The sequence below is a fragment of the Pelodiscus sinensis genome, chromosome 1 (genome assembly GCF_052426305.1).
Source record: "Pelodiscus sinensis isolate ZL-2025 chromosome 1, ASM5242630v1, whole genome shotgun sequence".
Taxonomy (NCBI): domain Eukaryota; kingdom Metazoa; phylum Chordata; order Testudines; family Trionychidae; genus Pelodiscus; species Pelodiscus sinensis.
In genome coordinates, this window is record NC_143052.1 from 360,620,996 (window position 1) to 360,634,249 (window position 13,254).

Below are 13,254 nucleotides of genomic sequence, written 5' to 3' on the forward strand. Positions count from 1 at the left end.
ACGCCCCCAGCGACGCGGGCACGGAGCCGGGTGGGTGGGAGAAAAGTCCTGTCAAAGACGGGCGCCTTGCACCCATCCCCCGACTCGTCTCCTCCACATCGGCGCCTCGGTCCGGCCCCGGCCCCCTCCCCCCCCGCACCGAACTCGCCGGGCCGGTGGGGGAATGTCAGCGACAGGCTGGGCTCTTTAAGCAACACACCGCTTTGTGTGCGTGGGTGTGAGTGCACGTGTGTGTGTGTGCGTGTGCGCATGTGTGTGTGTGTGCGTGTGTGCACGTGTGTGTGTGTGGGCATGTGCGCATGCGCATGTGTGTGTGTGTGTGCGTGTGTGTATGCAGGTGTGCGTGTGCCTGTGTGTGCGCATGCGTGTGTGCATGTGCGCATGCGCGCGTGTGTGTGTATGCAGGTGTGCGTATGCCTGTGTGTGCGCATGCGTGTGTGTGTGCACATGTGCGCATGCGTGTGTGCGTGTGCATGCGCGTGTGTATGCGTGTGCGTGTGCCTGTGCGTGTGCATGCACGTGTGCATGCGTGTGCATGTGCCTGTGCGTGTGCGTGCGCGGGCTCGTCTCTGAAGCAGATGCTCACTGTTCTCCTGTATTCTCAGTCCCCGCGGCGCGCTGCCTTTCCCCGAGGAAGAGCCCCTGTGCTTCCCGGAAGCATGACATGGGCCTGGGCTGCTGGGCGTGCAGGCAGGGGGCAGGGCCTGACTCTGGGCCCCTCTCCCCGAGTTGGGCTGCCCCGTCTGTGCTACACTGTGTCCCGGGACCCAACAGCCCCCTGGGCTCCCTGCCGGCTGGAAGTCTCCTCTGGATGGGGGGGCAGGGTCTTGCACCCCTACATCCTGCCTGGGGACCCTCATTGCCACAGCCCTGCCAGACACTGCCTCCCCTCCCCTCCCAGGCGTGCTCCGGCGGGGGGGAGTGTCTGGGAAGAACCCGCCCGGAGGAGCCTGTTCCTGCAGGAGCGCTCCAGTGGGAGGGGAACTGGCAGCAGGGAGAATTCGGCTCCAGGTGAGAGCACAAGCAGCACCGGGCAGACCTGCGACCCTCCCCCGGCCCCAGAAGAGTCGCTCGACCAAGTGAGCCCCCCAGAGGATTGGGCAGCGCTGGTAACGACAGCCCAGCTACGCAGACGGAAGAGGTGGGGGAGGCTTTTTTTAAACAACAAAATCATCCAAGGGGCAGGATCCGGTGGGATGGAGGGATTCCCCTACCCAGACGTATGTTGGGAAACTAACCCAGCGGGGCACAGACCATCCAGTAAGCTCTTGGGCTGCATTGGACACAACTTTTTATTTCACAAGGTTAAGAAAGCTCCGGGGGAAGCTGTTCTCGGTTTGATTTTAACAAACAGGGAGGAACTGGTTGAGAATCTGAAAGTGGAAGGCAGCTTGGGTGAAAGGGTACGTCTACACTACAGCGCTAGTTCGAACTAACTTAGTTCGAATTAGTTAATTCGAACTAAGCTAGTTCGAACTAACGCATCTAGAACTAAAAACTAGTTCGAACTAGCGTTTTGCTAGTTCGAACTAGTAAGTCCACATTGAGTGGACTCTGAACAGGGCTTAATGATGGCCGGAAGCAGTGCCGGCAGGGCATAAAAGGAGGACTTAGAGCATGGAGATACTGTCTCAGGCTAGCCGAGGGCTGCGCTTAAAGGGTCCCGACCCCCACCCCGGACACACAGTTCTAAGGGGTGCCCCGCTTGCAAAGAAGTTCTGGCTTGGAGTGCCCTGAGTGCCCACACTGGGCACATCACACCACTCGGCCATCAGCCCGGCTGCACTTGCCGCAGGCTGCCATCTGGGGAGAGGGAGTAATTGGGGGGCTGCAGGAGAGCTTCCACCCCCAGAAGCCCGCAGAGCCAGCCCAGTCCTCCCCATCGGGGGCTCGTACCCCATTCCTCCCTCACCTCCTTCCACTTGCCCTTCCCTAGCCCCCCTTCTTATTGATGTACAAAATAAAGATAACGTTTCTTCCAACATTGACTCTGTCTTTATTGAAAAAAACTGGGGGAGACTGGGAAAAGGAGGTGGGAGAGGGGAAGAGAAAGGCTGGGAGAGGGGAGGGCAACTAACATGATCAGGGGTTGGGAACAGGTCCCAGATGAAGAGAGGCTACAGAGACTGGGACTGTTCATCTTAGAAAAGAGGAGACGGAGGGGGGACAGGATAGAGGTCTCTAAAAGCAGGGGTTGGGTGGAGAGGGTGCATTCAGAAAAGTTCTTCATGAGTTCCCATAAAGAAGGACTAGAGGACACCAAAGGAAAGGACTGGGTAGCAGGCTTGAAACTAGTAAGAGAAAGTTGTTCTTCTTGACAAAGCAAATAGTTAACCTGTGGAACTCCTTGCTGCAGGAGGCTGTGAAGGCTACAACTAGAACAGAGTTGAAAGGGAAGTGAGATCAAGTGATGGAGGTTGGGTCCATGGAGTCCTATTAGCCAGAGGGTAGGAGTGGTGTCCCTGCCCAAAGTTTGTGGAAGGCTGGAGAGGGATGGCACGAGACAAATGGCTTGGTCATTGTCTTCGGTCCATCCCCTCCAGGGTCCCTAGGGTTGGCCGCTGTCGGCAGACAGGCTACTGGGCTAGATGGACCTTTGGTCTGACCCAGGACGGCCATTGTAAGCTCAGGGCTCAGGGTCGGGGGTCTCAGTGGACCCCCTTGATTTTCATGCACACCTGGTCCTGGGTGGCCAGGCTGGCAGCTCTCCTGCCCTAGACGGCCGCTTTCCTGTGCCTAGTGCGGAGATCGTGGACGAGGTCCACGATGTCCGCACTAGCCCAGGAAGGTGCCCGCCTCTTGCGGTCCAGGGCAAGCTCCCGGGAGCCGCCAGCCTGGTCCCGGCAAGAGGGGGTGGGCTGGGGGGCATCGGGTGGGTGGCTCTGTGCCGTGCCAGGTGCAGGGTCTGCTAGCTGGGTGCTGGCAGGCTTGCACCTGGCACGGGCACCGTAGCCAGCCCGTGCCCCTTTAAGGGGTCCGGGGCCGGGAGGGGGGCATAGAGTTTCCCTGGTGTTGGCCAGAGTGGCCACCAGGGAAACCTGGGGAGGGCTAGCCTCCCACTAGTTCGAACTAAAGGGCTACACAGCCCTTAGTTCGAACTAGCTAGTTCGAACTAGGCGTTAGTCCTCGTAAAATGAGGTTTACCTAGTTCGAACTAAGCGCTCCGCTAGTTCGATTCAAATTCGAACTAGCGAAGCGCTAGTGTAGCGCATAGGAAAGTTAGTTCGAACTAACGTCCGTTAGTTCGAACTAACTTTCTAGTGTAGACATACCCAAAGTGACCTGGGGCTGGACACATGACGTCCTTCTACCATTCCTTACAGTCAGGAAATGAGCCAGTGGATTTCAGGAAGGCAGATTCTGGTGAGCTCAGAGAGCTGGTAGGTAAAGTCCCGTGGGAAGCAAGACTGAAGGGAAAAACAACTGAGGAGACTTGGCAGTTTTTCAAAGGGACGTTGTTAAGGGCCCAAAAGCAGCTATTCCGCTGCGTCGGAAAGCTAGAAAGTAAGGCAATAGGCCGCCCTGGCTGAATGAGGAGATCTTGCATGATTTACAAATCAAATCGTAATCATAGAAAAAGTAGAAGCTAGTTCAAATGACAAAGCAAACAACACAGGCATGCAGGGTCTAGATTAGAAATTACCAAGCTGGGAGGGGTGGCGAGTGCTCTGGAGGATGGGTCAGAATTCAAACTGGTCTGGGCAAACCGGAGAAATGGTCGGAGGTAAACAGGACGAGGTTTAATAAAGAGAAATGCAAAGTGCTCCACTTAGGAAGGAACAATCAGTTCCATACATACAAGATGGGAAGCGACTGTCTGGGAAGGAGCATGGCGGAAAGGGATCTAGGGGTCATAGTGGACCACAAGCTGAATATGAGTCAGCAGCGTGAGAACGTCTAAACGATGTGGCTCCGTCGACGGAGCCATGTAGCTTAGTTTACTCACCAAAGGGAAATGAAGCAGCGATTTAAATAGTCGCCTCTTCATTTACATCAAAACGGCCACCGCGCTGTCGATCAGCTGATTGTCGGCCCAGCGCGGCAGCCTAGCTGGGGATCTGCCGACCCCAGAACCCCTCGCTGGCAGATCCTGTAGGCCTCATTTCACGAGGCATTTCCCTTTGCCATCCTGCCTAATCTACAGGGTTCCGTCAACAGAGCCAAGTAGTTTAGAGACACCCTAGAATGCTGTTGCAGAAAAAGCAAACGGTTCTGGGATGCATGAGCAGGCGTGTTGTGAGCAAGACACGAGAAGTCATTCTGCCGCTCTACTCTGCGCTGGTCAGGCCTCAGCTGGAGTACTGCGTCCAGTTCTGGGCGCCGCATTTCAAGACAGACGTGGAGAAATTGGAGAGGGTCCAGAGAAGAGCAACGAGAATGATGAAAGGTCTAGAGAACATGAGCTAGGAGGGAAGGATGAAGGAATTGGGCTTGTTTAGTTTGGAAAGGACAAGACTGGGGTACGTCTACACTACAAAGTTAATTCGAACTAACTTTCCTAGGCGCTACACTAGCGCTCCGTTAGTTCGAACTTAATTGGAACTAGCAGAGCGCTTAGTTCAAACTAGGTAATCCTCATTCTACGAGGACTAAGCCTAGTTCGAATTAAGGGCTGTGTAGCCCCTTAATTGGAACTAGTGGGAGGCTAGCCCTCCCCAGCTTGCCCTGGTGGCCACTCTGGCCAACACCAGGGAAACTCTATTGCCCCCCTCCCGGCCCCGGAGCCCTTAAAGGGGCACGGGCTGGCTACACAGTTTGTGCCAGTTGCAAGGCTGCCAGCATCCAGCCAGCAGACCCTGCACCTGCCACAAGATGAGCTAGCCATCCAATGCCCCAAGCCCTCCCCCTCTTCCCGGGACGAGCCTGGTGGCTCCCGGGAGCCTGCCCGGGGGCGCAAGAGGTGGGCGCCCGCGTCGTCAAGTGCGGAGATCGTGGACCTCATCGAGGTTTGGGGGGAAGCCTCCAATGTCCACGATCTCCGCACTAGCCACAGGAACGCGGCCGTCTACAGCCGCATGGCTGCCAGCCTGGCCGCCAGGGGCCACCAGCGGACCCGGGAGCAGGTCCGCTGCAAAATAAAGGACCTACGGCAGTCCTACTCCCAGGCCTGCCTGCCAGGGGCTGACCCGGAGGCTTGCCCCCACTTCCACGCCCTGGACCGCATCCTGGGGGCTCACGCCGTCCATGCCCCCCGGGTGGTCATCGACCCCGGGGCAGAGGGACCGGTCCTGGACACCGAGGAGGAGGAGCCGGAGGACGCCGCGAGCCAGGACCCCCGAGGCACCCCACAGAGCACATCTCCTGTGTCGTCCGAGGCCGGGGAGACCTCCCCCTGTGAGTGCCATCATGCTCCCCTTATGTGTACGGAGGGGTGGGGGGAGAGGGAGCCCAGGGACCGTGCGCCTGGGCCTTGCCCACCAAGGAGCAGCAGCTGGGTGTCATGCAGGGGCCTTGGCCTTGCAGAGGGGGGCTGGGTTTCACCCACCTTGTCCCCAGGGAGAACTGACCGCGGCTCTTGTTTCACCAGAGCCGCAGCACCTGGGACTGCAGGGTGCACCACCCCGCCTGCAGCAGCCACCCACACCCAGGCCAGCAGGCGCACCAGGCACCAGGAGGAGTACCAGCGGCGGCACCTCCGGTTCATGGAGCAGCTGCTCCGCAACCAGGAGCACTGGGTCCGGGAGGACCTTCGGCTGCGCCAGCGGAGTGTGGATGCGCTGGAGGAGCAGGGCCGTGGCCTCAGAGGCCACCTCCAGAACCTGGTGGACCGGTTCCTGCCTCCTCCTGCTCCGGCTCCTGCTCTCGCCCCTCCTCCCACCCCTGCTGCCCCTGCTCCCTCTCCCGCTTCCTCCGCACCCCCTGTCCCTCCTGCCCCACCCTCCACACCCGCTCCCCCCCGAGGTCCCCGCATCCGCAGTGTGGCGAGACGGGAGAGCCAGCCCGACCCCCAACCCTGAGCTTTCCCTCCCCTTCCACCACCTTCCAGCTCCCTCCTCCCAGGTTTCCCCCTTCCCCTCTCCCACCCTCCCTCCTCCCTCCCCCACCCCAGTTATGTAAAATAAAGAGAGGGTTTTTTTTGCCAAAACAGGTGTCTTTATTTGACATTAGGAAGAGAGGCTAGGGAGGGGAAAGGGGAAGGGGGAGGGTGGAAGAAGGCCCCAGTGGGGCATGCAGGGAGAGTTCAGTCCTCCTCCTCCACCAGGAAGCTCTCCCGCAGGGCTTCCCGGATCCGGACGGCCCCCCGCTGGGCTTCCCGGATGGTGGCGGTGTGGGGCTGACTGTAGTGTCCAGCCATGTGGTCAGCCTCAGCCATCCAGGCTGTCAGGAAAGCCTCCCCCTTTCACTCACATAAATTGTGCAGCACACAACATGCTGCCACCACGGGAGGGATGTTGTGCTCGGCCAGGTCCAGACGGGTGAGGAGGCATCGAAAGCGGGCTTTCAGTCGCCCGAAGGCCCCCTCCACCACGATGCGGGCCCTGGTCAGCCTGGCATTGAAGGCCTGGTGGGAGGGATTGAGGTGCCCCGTGTAGGGCTTCATCAGCCAGGGCTACAGTGGGTAGGCGGCATCCCCTACCAGGCACACGGGCATGTCCACGTCCCCGACCCTGATGTGGCGGTCGGGGAAGAAGGTCCCGTCCTGCAGCCGCTGGCACACAGAGGAGTTGCGGTACACCCGGGCGTCGTGTGCTTTGCCGGACCAGCCCACACTAATGTCCGTGAACTGTCCCCGGTGGTCACACAAGGCCTGCAGGATGACGGAGAAGTACCCCTTGCGGTTGACGTACCGGGACACCTGGTGTTCCGGGGCACGGATGGGGATGTGCGTCCCTTCGATGGCCCCACCGCAGTTGGGGAAGCCGAGGGCGCCGAAGCCCCGGATGACGGCGTCCGGGTCGGCGAGGCAGACCACCCTGCGGAGCAGCACCCGGTTGATGGCCTTGACCACCTGTGGAGAGAGACACAGCAAAGCGCCAATCAGTGGGGCGCCCGGGTGGCTGGGAGCGTGCGTGCCCTGGCAGTGCCCCGCGCCCCACTCCCGGAAGCAACCCCCCCCCGGCAGCGTGTAGTACGGCCGGGACAGACCGACCCCTCCAGTGCGGGGCGCTTTCGCCTCCTCCCCCCCCGACCCCCCGTTTTCCCTGGGGCGGCCCATCCCTTCCTTGCAGCCCCCCTCCCCCCCCCGGTCCAGTGGTCGACGAGTGCCGTACCTGCATGAGCACCGCTCCGACGGTGGATCTCCCCACGCCGAACTGGTTCCCGACGGATCGGTAGCTGTCCGGCGTGGAGACCTTCCAGAGGGCGATGGCCACCCGCTTCTGGAGGGGGATGGTGGGCCTCATGCGAGTGTCCCTTCTGCGCAGGGCAGGGGCGAGCCACTCGCAGAGCTCCAGGAAGGTGTCCCTCCTCATCCTAAAGTTCTGGGTCCACTGTCGGTCGTCCCAGCGCTCCAGGACGATGCGGTCCCACCAGTCGCTGCTGGTGTCCAGACGCCAAACGCAGCGGGGCACGCCAGTGCCGGGGCGCCGCCGCGGCTCCTCCACGGCCCCCAGGGCGGCCAGGCGGAGAGGCAGGGGGCTGACATTCCCCAGGTGGTGCCAGGCAGCCTCGAGCCATTGCTGGCAGGCTTGCAGCAGCAAGTCCAGAAAGTGCACCAGAAGGTGCAGGGCGAGCTCTGGCTCCATGTTGCCACCTGCGGCGGCGTCCCTGAAGGGCAGCACCGACACAGACGGGCACAGAGCCCAACGCTTTGCTGTCCCTCGGCGAGGTTGGCAAGCAAGCAGGAAAAGCTGAGAACCGGCTGTCCAGGGGGGGTCCCTTTAAACACGAGCCTCAGATAGCCTCAGACAGCAGCCACACAACGCAACTACTGACCTGATGCCCTGCCAGAACCGGTTTCAGCCGCCCTTAAATGCCCCCCTGCGTCCAATCAGTGTGGACGCGCTAGTTCGAACTAGCAAAACGCTAATTTGAACTAGTTTTTAGTTCTAGACGCGCTAGTTCGAATTAGCGCTGTAGTGTAGACGTACCCTGGGAGGGGACACGAGAGCCGTTTTCAGGTACCTAAAAGGGTGTCAGGGAGGAGGGGAGAATTGTTCCGCTTGGCCTCCGAGGACAGGCCAAGCAGCCAGGGGCTTAGCCTGCAGCAAGGGGGGTTGAGGTTGGACATGAGGGAAAACGTCCCGCCTGTCTGGGGCTGACACACTGGGGTACGGTGCCTGGGGGCTGTGGAATCCCCCTCCCTGGGATCTCCAGGGCAGGTTGCCAGCGACGGGCTCGCTGGTGCTGGGTCCTGGCTCCGTAGCTGCTGTGCCTCGGCATGGGGTCTGGGGGGTCGGGGCGGGGAGACACCAGCAGGCGGCTTGGCCAGGGACACGTCCAGCACAAGCACTTAGGAGACACCGGCCCAGCCCCGGCGAGCCGCCCCGCAGACTCCCAGGGCAGGAGAGACCTCGCGAGTCGGCGCGTGCAGCCCCCTGCCCAAGGCAGGACCAACCCCACTAAATCGCCCCAGCCCGGGCCCTGCCGAGGGACGGACATTCCCCCCCGCCCCAGGGAACCAGCCCCGCGCTGCCCGCCGCCTAGGGACGTCGTTTTCCGAACGTCCAACGCGGACCTTCCACGGCGACGGGAGCCCCAGCGCCTCGTTCCACCCCCTGCCCCTCGCCAGCCTCTTCGGAGCCCTGCAGGCTGCTCTCGAATCCCCTCGCTCTGCTCTTCTGCAGGCTGTGCCGTAGTGGGGGTACCTGGCTGGTTTCTATGCTGCTGGCTCTGGGGTAACCCCCACTGGCTGCCGTGGGTACCACGACCCAGCCAAACAGGATGAGTCACTATGCAAACCAGTATGGCCAGACACCCCCCATGGAGAGGAACAAAGGGAGGTGGATGCTGCCCTGGCTGGGGGGCAGGGCTGGAAGAGGGTTAGTTAGTTCCTGGCTGGAAGGCAGGGAATAAGGAGCTGGGGAGGGGGCTGGGACTCCCCCATCTCAAGGGGGGCATTGAGACCTCTTAGCCCCAGTTCCTGTAACCAGACTACATCTGTGCTGCGCTGTGCTGGAGGAGCAATAAACCACCCTCAATTCCACTGGCTGGTGCAGTCTGGTTGTGCCATTTCGGGGTGCAGGAGACGGGAAAATCCCGACGCGTCGTCACACAGGCGCAACAGACCCAGCTCCCAGCCTCTGTGCAGGGGCATTGTGTCCACTCTGGGGTGTGTGTGTGTGTGTGTGTGTGCCTCAGTTTCCCTGGGGCCCGGCGGGGGGGCTGACTTGCTGCGGAGTGGCTCAGGCTGCTTGTGACCCGAGCCCGGGAGGGCCCCGCCCAGGCGGACCAGGGGCCCCTTTGCGGGAGCGTCTCTGCGGGCAGAGGATACCGGGCCGGACTCTGGGCTGCCCCGTCTGAGCGAGGCTGGGTCCTGGGCCCACGGCCTCCTGGGCTCCCTGCCGGCTGTCAGGCTCTCACTCTGGGGGGGGCAGAGCCTGGGGCTCCCCCCCGGGGACAGCCAGGGGGTCACTACAAACCTTACACTGTCCCCCCCCGAACACTGGCCTGGCCTCGGCCCAGAGGGGACGTGGCGCCCGGCCGCCCTCCCCCACAGCGTCCCCTGCTGCCCCGCCTGGGGCGCCCCCCGGCCTGCGCCCCCCACCAGGCGCCCGCACTCACCGTCCAGCGCCCGCTCTCCGCCAGGCGCTCGGCCGCCACGAAGCCCGTCCAGGTCAGCTGCAGCGTGTGGGGCACAGACCCGCCGTGGGTCAGCGTCCCTGCAGGGCGAGGGCTGCCTGTCCCCCCGCCCCTGCCCTGGGCCCCAGAGCCCTGTCCCCCCGCCCCCACCCCCGCCCCCGCCCTGGGCCCCAGAGCCCTGTCCCCCCCGCCCCCACCCCTGCCCCCGCCCTGGGCCCCAGAGCCCTGTCCCCCCGCCCCCACCCCCGCCCCCGCCCTGGGCCCCAGAGCCCTGTCCCCCCGCCCCCACCCCTGCCCCCGCCCTGGGCCCCAGAGCCCTGTCCCCCCGCCCCCACCCCCGCCCCTGCCCTGGGCCCCAGAGCCCTGTCCCCCCCACCCCCACCCCTGCCCCCGCCCCCGCCCTGGGCCCCAGAGCCCTGTCCCCCCACCCCCACCCCCGCCCCCGCCTCGCCCTGGGCCCCAGAGCCCTGTCCCCCCACCCCCGCCCCCTGCCCTGGGCACTGGCAGCATCTCCCTGGGGGGCCCGGGGGCACTGGCAGCGTCTCCCTGGGGGGGGGCGGGGGCACTGGCAGCGTCTCCCTGGGGGGGCGGGGGCACTGGCAGCGTCTCCCTGGGGGGGGCGGGGCACTGGCAGCGTCTCCCTGGGGGGGGCGGGGGCACTGGCAGCGTCTCCCTGGGGGGGCGGGGGCACTGGCAGCGTCTCCCTGGGGGGTGCCGGGGGCACTGGCAGCGTCTCCCTGGGGGGGGCGGGGGCACTGGCAGCGTCTCCCTGGGGGGGCGGGGGCACTGGCAGCGTCTCCCTGGGGGGGGCGGGGCACTGGCAGCGTCTCCCGGGGGGGCGGGGGCACTGGCAGCGTCTCCCTGGGGGGGGCGGGGGCACTGGCAGCGTCTCCCTGGGGGGGGCAGGGCACTGGCAGCGTCTCCCGGGGGGGGCGGGGGCACTGGCAGCGTCTCCCTGGGGGGTCGGGGGCACTGGCAGCGTCTCCCTGGGGGGGGCGGGGGCACTGGCAGCGTCTCCCGGGGGGGGGCGGGGGCACTGGCAGCGTCTCCCTGGGGGGGCGGGGGCACTGGCAGTGTCTCCCTGGAGAGGCGGGGGCACTGGCAGTGTCTCCCTGGAGAGGCGGGGGCACTGGCAGTGTCTCCCTGGAGAGGCGGGGGCACTGGCAGTGTCTCCCTGGGGGGGGCGGGGCACTGGCAGCGTCTCCCTGGGGGGGGCGGGGCACTGGCAGTGTCTCCCTGGGGGGGTCCGGGGGCACTGGCAGCGTCTCCCTGGGGGGGGCCCGGGGGCACTGGCAGCGTCTCCCTGGGGGGGGCGGGGCACTGGCAGCGTCTCCCTGGGGGGGCGGGGGCACTGGCAGCATCTCCCTGGGGGGGCGGGGGCACTGGCAGCGTCTCCCTGGGGGGTGCCCGGGGGCACTGGCAGCGTCTCCCTGGGGGGGGCCCGGGGGCACTGGCAGCGTCTCCCTGGGGGGGGCCCGGGGGCACTGGCAGCGTCTCCCTGGGGGGGGCGGGGCACTGGCAGCGTCTCCCTGGGGGGGGCCCGGGGGCACTGGCAGCGTCTCCCTGGGGGGGGCGGGGCACTGGCAGCGTCTCCCTGGGGGGGGCCCGGGGGCACTGGCAGCGTGTCCCTGGGGGGGCGGGGGCACTGGCAGTGTCTCCCTGGGGGGGGCGGGGGCACTGGCAGCGTGTCCCTGGGGGGGCGGGGGCACTGGCAGTGTCTCCCTGGGGGGGGCGGGGGCACTGGCAGCGTGTCCCTGGGGGGGCGGGGGCACTGGCAGCGTGTCCCTGGGGGGGCGGGGGCACTGGCAGTGTCTCCCTGGGGGGGGCGGGGGCACTGGCAGCGTGTCCCTGGGGGGGCGGGGGCACTGGCAGTGTCTCCCTGGGGGGGGCGGGGCACTGGCAGCGTCTCCCTGGGGGGGGCGGGGGCACTGGCAGCGTCTCCCTGGGGGGGCGGGGGCACTGGCAGCGTCTCCCTGGGGGGGCCCGGGGGCACTGGCAGCGTCTCCCTGGGGGGGGCCCGGGGGCACTGGCAGCGTCTCCCTGGGGGGGCCCGGGGGCACTGGCAGCGTCTCCCTGGGGGGGCGGGGGCACTGGCAGCGTCTCCCTGGGGGGGCGGGGGCACTGGCAGCGTCTCCCTGGGGGGGCGGGGGCACTGGCAGTGTCTCCCTGGGGGGGGCGGGGGCACTGGCAGCGTGTCCCTGGGGGGGCGGGGGCACTGGCAGTGTCTCCCTGGGGGGGGCGGGGGCACTGGCAGCGTGTCCCTGGGGGGGCGGGGGCACTGGCAGCGTGTCCCTGGGGGGGCGGGGGCACTGGCAGTGTCTCCCTGGGGGGGGCGGGGGCACTGGCAGCGTGTCCCTGGGGGGGGCGGGGGCACTGGCAGTGTCTCCCTGGGGGGGGCGGGGCACTGGCAGCGTCTCCCTGGGGGGTCGGGGGCACTGGCAGCGTCTCCCTGGGGGGGGCGGGGGCACTGGCAGCGTCTCCCTGGGGGGGCGGGGGCACTGGCAGCGTCTCCCTGGGGGGTGGCCCGGGGGCACTGGCAGCGTCTACCTGGGGGGGGCCCGGGGGCACTGGCAGCGTCTCCCTGGGGGGGGCGGGGGCACTGGCAGCGTCTCCCTGGGGGGGCGGGGGCACTGGCAGCGTGTCCCTGGGGGGGCGGGGGCACTGGCAGTGTCTCCCTGGGGGGGGCGGGGGCACTGGCAGCGTGTCCCTGGGGGGGCGGGGGCACTGGCAGTGTCTCCCTGGGGGGGGCGGGGGCACTGGCAGCGTGTCCCTGGGGGGGCGGGGGCACTGGCAGTGTCTCCCTGGGGGGGGCAGGGGCACTGGCAGCGTGTCCCTGGGGGGGCGGGGGCACTGGCAGTGTCTCCCTGGGGGGTCGGGGGCACTGGCAGCGTCTCCCTGGGGGGGGCGGGGCACTGGCAGCGTGTCCCTGGGGGGGGCGGGGCACTGGCAGGCTCTGGGGTCTCACCTGCGGCTCTGCGGGGGGCGAGCTCTCCCGGGGGTCCGAGCCCCCCTGGCCCAGGCCTGCGGGCGGCTCCCACTGCGTGGTGCCCGTGGGGATGTGCCAGTAGTAGGTGCCCGAGGCCTCCTGCACCCGCACCCACCCGGCCGGCAGGTCCGCGTCCGTCTCGAAGGCGCTGCAGGGCCCGGCGGCGTCTGGGGGGAGGGAGAGTGGGGCCGGCAGCCTGGGGGGGGGGGGCAGGGGCAGGGGCCCAGGCAGCAGGAACCGGAGCCGCCCTGGGGGCCTGGCCCCTTCCCAGGGGTCCAGCCCCAGCCCGAGGCAGGGCCCCCCCGACTCACCCCCCCGGCCAGGGCTGTGTCCGGCCAGGACTTACACCCCCCAGGGATGGAGACCCCCCCCCCCCCGGGAACCCAGCCCAGCACTTGCCCCCCGCCTGGGGAAAGAGCTTTGCCTTATCTCCAGCCTGAACCTTCCCACCGCCCCTCGTTCTGCCCCCCAGAACAGCCTCTCGCCAGCCTCCCCGGACCCCCCCGGCCGCTCCCGAGCCCCCTCTCTCGTCCCTCTGCGCCCGAACAGACCCCGCCCCTCGCCCTCCAGCCCCGCACCAGTGCGGC

At 66.4% G+C, this 13,254-nt stretch overlaps 1 protein-coding gene across 1 annotated transcript in view; it reads right to left on the reverse strand.

Moving 5' to 3' along the window:
• The window catches only part of APBB1 (amyloid beta precursor protein binding family B member 1), a 100,762-nt gene that overhangs the window by 22,902 nt on the left and 64,606 nt on the right, over window positions 1–13,254 (reverse strand). Inside the window, 2 exon segments of the mRNA XM_089775846.1 lie at window positions 9,664–9,720; window positions 12,647–12,834. Of these exon segments, the coding sequence (XP_089631972.1) occupies window positions 9,664–9,720; window positions 12,647–12,834 (245 nt within the window).